General features: G+C 36.0%; 1 protein-coding gene across 1 annotated transcript in view; it reads left to right on the plus strand.

Annotated features, from left to right (window-relative positions):
• LOC106877847 (high affinity copper uptake protein 1) overlaps positions 1-3,690 on the plus strand; it is a 110,817-nt gene that overhangs the window by 81,617 nt on the left and 25,510 nt on the right. Inside the window, exon 3 of the mRNA XM_052973220.1 lies at positions 2,573-2,639. Coding sequence (XP_052829180.1) covers positions 2,573-2,639 — 67 coding nt within the window. The remainder of the gene's footprint in view (positions 1-2,572; positions 2,640-3,690) is intronic.

Genomic DNA, 3,690 nt, shown 5'->3' on the forward strand with positions numbered 1-3,690 from the left:
ATATATATATTTATAGGTTGTTAAGTCTACATCACTGACTGATAATTTTTATTCCCCTAACAACCTCCAACACTTGCCCCCATCACTCACTTCTCTACCACAAGTCCCCTTATCACACACTCCTTTATCACTCATCTGTCTATCACCCTATGATCGCGAGTCCGCTGCCCTAACCACTGGGCCATTGCGCCTCCACGATTTTAATGTAAACAACTCAGAACATAAATGATTGTTTTTCTCTAGAGGGCTTGCAGAATTACAGTTATTTAGTGAAAGGTGCAGTTTGTCCTCAACCTAGTTTTATATTCTAATTGTAGTTATTTTCACATAATAATATAAGTTAATGTCCTGTCATTTTCTCCTCCCTCTGTCTTGCCACCACCACCACCACCACCACCACCAGTTGGTTGCTAGTTAAACTATGTTATGCTGTGGTTTATTTTGAGTTTTATTCTTATAGTAATAATGTCCTGATATATAATACTTTCAGAATATTGCCCCCCCCCCTACCACCTGAAAGGCTTCACTGCATATTCTTTTATTCTTTTGCTGGTTTTTATCAGTGAACTCTAGCCAGGGACACTACCTTCAATGATTTTTCAGTTGGTCATATCTATCTCTAGTATTCACTTCAATCTGCTATACTTTATTGAACACTTTTTGTTGAACTGCTAAGTAATGTAACATAAAAAGGATAAACATGAACAACACTTTTTTTCATAGACTGCATCCAGTTTCATCCATCTCTAACCATTTTGTTACCATATAGCATGGTCGATGCCAGTGCTGCCTGACTGGACCTGTGCTTTGGAGTAACAAGTAAACATATAGAGCTATGGGTCCACAGCTAGCTTTTTTGTTGACGTGTATGTAGTTTCGAAATGCTATCATCATCATCATCATCATTTTAAGCGGACGTTAAATGATGATCATGATGAGATATATATATATATATATATATATATATATATATATATATACTTGGAGAATGGAGCAACAAATACAAGAAAAAGCATTTTCGTTGGACTAGATAGCCGTTGTTTTATTATGTGGAACTTGTGAAATGAGTCAGTGTGGAGGTTTAGGTTATGTAATGAGTCATTTTGTATATTATGTCTTAGTCACTTACGTACGTTTCGATGCGGCCAGTTGTTTGGCCGATCTCTTCAGAGTGTTGAAGGGTATATATATATATATATATATATATATAGGTATATATAAAAATATATAGGTATATGTCAGTGTTTGTCCCATCCCCCCACCATTGCTTGACAACTGATGTTGGTGTGTTTACGTTCCTGTAACCTAGCGGTTCGGCAAAAGAGACCAATAGAATAAGTACTAGGCTTACAAAGAATAAGTTCTGAGGTCAATTTGTTCGACTAAAAGTGGTGCTCCAGTATGGCCACAGTCAAATAACAAGCAAATAAAAGAATAAAAAATGTAAAATATTTTTTGAATGGTACAACAGTAGTGCATTGTTGTACCATTCAAAACTTTTTATTCTTTACAAACAATACACAATGCTTCAAGCGAACTACAATACTCTCTTGTATAAAATATTATTTCATGTTAAAGTTGTCACATTTGGCCAATCAACAATGTGTATGCAGTTGGAGAAAGCTAATGCGTTTTGCAATAGTAATTGAAGAGGAACAACTTCTGGGTCATCTCTACTAAATGTCACCACTTTGTTCTATTTTATTTTTCTGTTTAATGCCTGTGTGGCATATTACACGCTTTTTTTCGCCCAGTTAAAAATGACTCAGTAAGCTCAACCAGATGATGATGATGAGCGAATATGTCTGGGTATTTAAGGATTTTACTTGGTCAAGTGTCTTCTACTAAAACTTTGGTTTGACCAATATGTTATCCCCCTCCATTGCTTGACAACTAATGTTGGTGTGTTTACGTCCCTATAACTTAGCCGTTTGGCAAAAGAGACCAATAGAATAAGTACTAGGCTTACAAAGAATAAATCCTGGGGTTGATTTGTTTGACTAAAAGGTGGTGCTCCAGCCTGGCCACAGTCAAATGCCTGATACAAAGGAGTAAAAGAGTAGTATTAAATTCATCTTGTCAATACCCTGGATGAGTGATTATAGTTGTCGTTGGACAGATTATTGCAGTTGTCTGATGAGTCGCAACAGAAGTTTAGTAGGGGACAGAGGAAGAAACATGGAATTTATTGCCTTGCTTGTTTCCATGTTTTTGTATGCAAGTCAGCGGGGCTCGCTCTGAGCACTCTAATTTTTTCAGTGAACATACTGACCACCTCAGAGATGTCAGTGTTATTTTCATTTTTTGGGTAATTTAAATGGCAGCTTATTCACCACATTCTGTATGTATGTATATATGTATGTGTGTATGTATGTCCTCATTTACATGTATGTATGCATGTGAGGCCATAAATTTTTTTTTATTTCATCATTAATTAGATTGGAGCCTGGTGTTGCCATCCGGTTTCACCAGTCCTCAGTCAAATCGTCCAACCCATGCTAGCATGGAAGGCGGACGTTAAACGATGATGATGATGATGATTAATCTTTTCTGTCTACATTTCTATTTGCAGATGTTTTTTCACACTGGATACTCTGAATACATTTTATTCAAAGATTTACATACAAATTCAGTATGGCGTAAGTATATGCACCAATTTTTGATTCACACAATTTTCTCAATAGATTCAATACAAATTAACTTTAGCTTAGCCCCTCCCTTCCAATAAAGCAAGACTTTCTCACTTTCCTGACTATTTTTATTGCTGCTTTTCTCATATTATAACAAAGCATTCAGTTTTTTCTTTACTGTATTTTCTAGCCTAGAAGTCAACTAAGTATATTGCATAGACATGTAGTGTAAACATTTGAATATCATTTTCTTTCCAAATCCTGTTGCATTTTACATGGAATTTTTGGTTCCTCTAAAGTCGTCTGGTGTATAAATTGATCTAACTCTTTGGTCTGAAAAAATTCAACTTGTATACCAGAAACTATGGTACTTATATTCTTCACTGACATACATCAGTGAAAGAGATGCATGCATACATATGTGTGTGTGTGTGTGTGTGTGCCAAGATGGTTGTGTGGTTAAGAAGTTTGCTTCTTAATCACATGGTTTTGGTTTCAGTCCCACTGCTTGGCACTTTGGGCAAGTGTCTTCTAAAATAGCCTCACGTCAACCAAACCCTTGTGGGTGGATTTGGCAGATGGAAATTGAAAGGAGCTTGGTGTAAATATATGTAACCACATGTGGATTGTTGGTGATTTTTTTTCTTCCATCTTCCTTTTCTCTTGGACTTTCCTTCATCTCCTGTTTCTGACAAAGAGCTTTGCTCGAAACATAAAACTACTTTTCTTTCCTTCCCTGAGCATCTGCTAATACTTTGCATGTACCACACCCTTGTGTTGTTTTTTATTGTGTTTTTGGGGGGCATTAATTATATATATATATGTATCTGTGTATGTTTATGCCTCCTCTTGACATCATGGTATAGTTAAAAATGAATATCTCCATCATACAAGCAGTCCCTTATTTCCAGCCTTCTCTGAAAATATGTCTGGTCATGAGGATATAATACCTTCCAGGAGGGTATCTAGCTGTAGAAAATCTGCCTAGGCTAATTCCATCTGACGTATGTTAAAATTGACTTTGAAATGATATTGATGTGTATATATGTATTTTTTATAT

Source organism: Octopus bimaculoides, chromosome 1, assembly GCF_001194135.2.
Source record: "Octopus bimaculoides isolate UCB-OBI-ISO-001 chromosome 1, ASM119413v2, whole genome shotgun sequence".
In the NCBI taxonomy this organism is placed as follows: domain Eukaryota; kingdom Metazoa; phylum Mollusca; class Cephalopoda; order Octopoda; family Octopodidae; genus Octopus; species Octopus bimaculoides.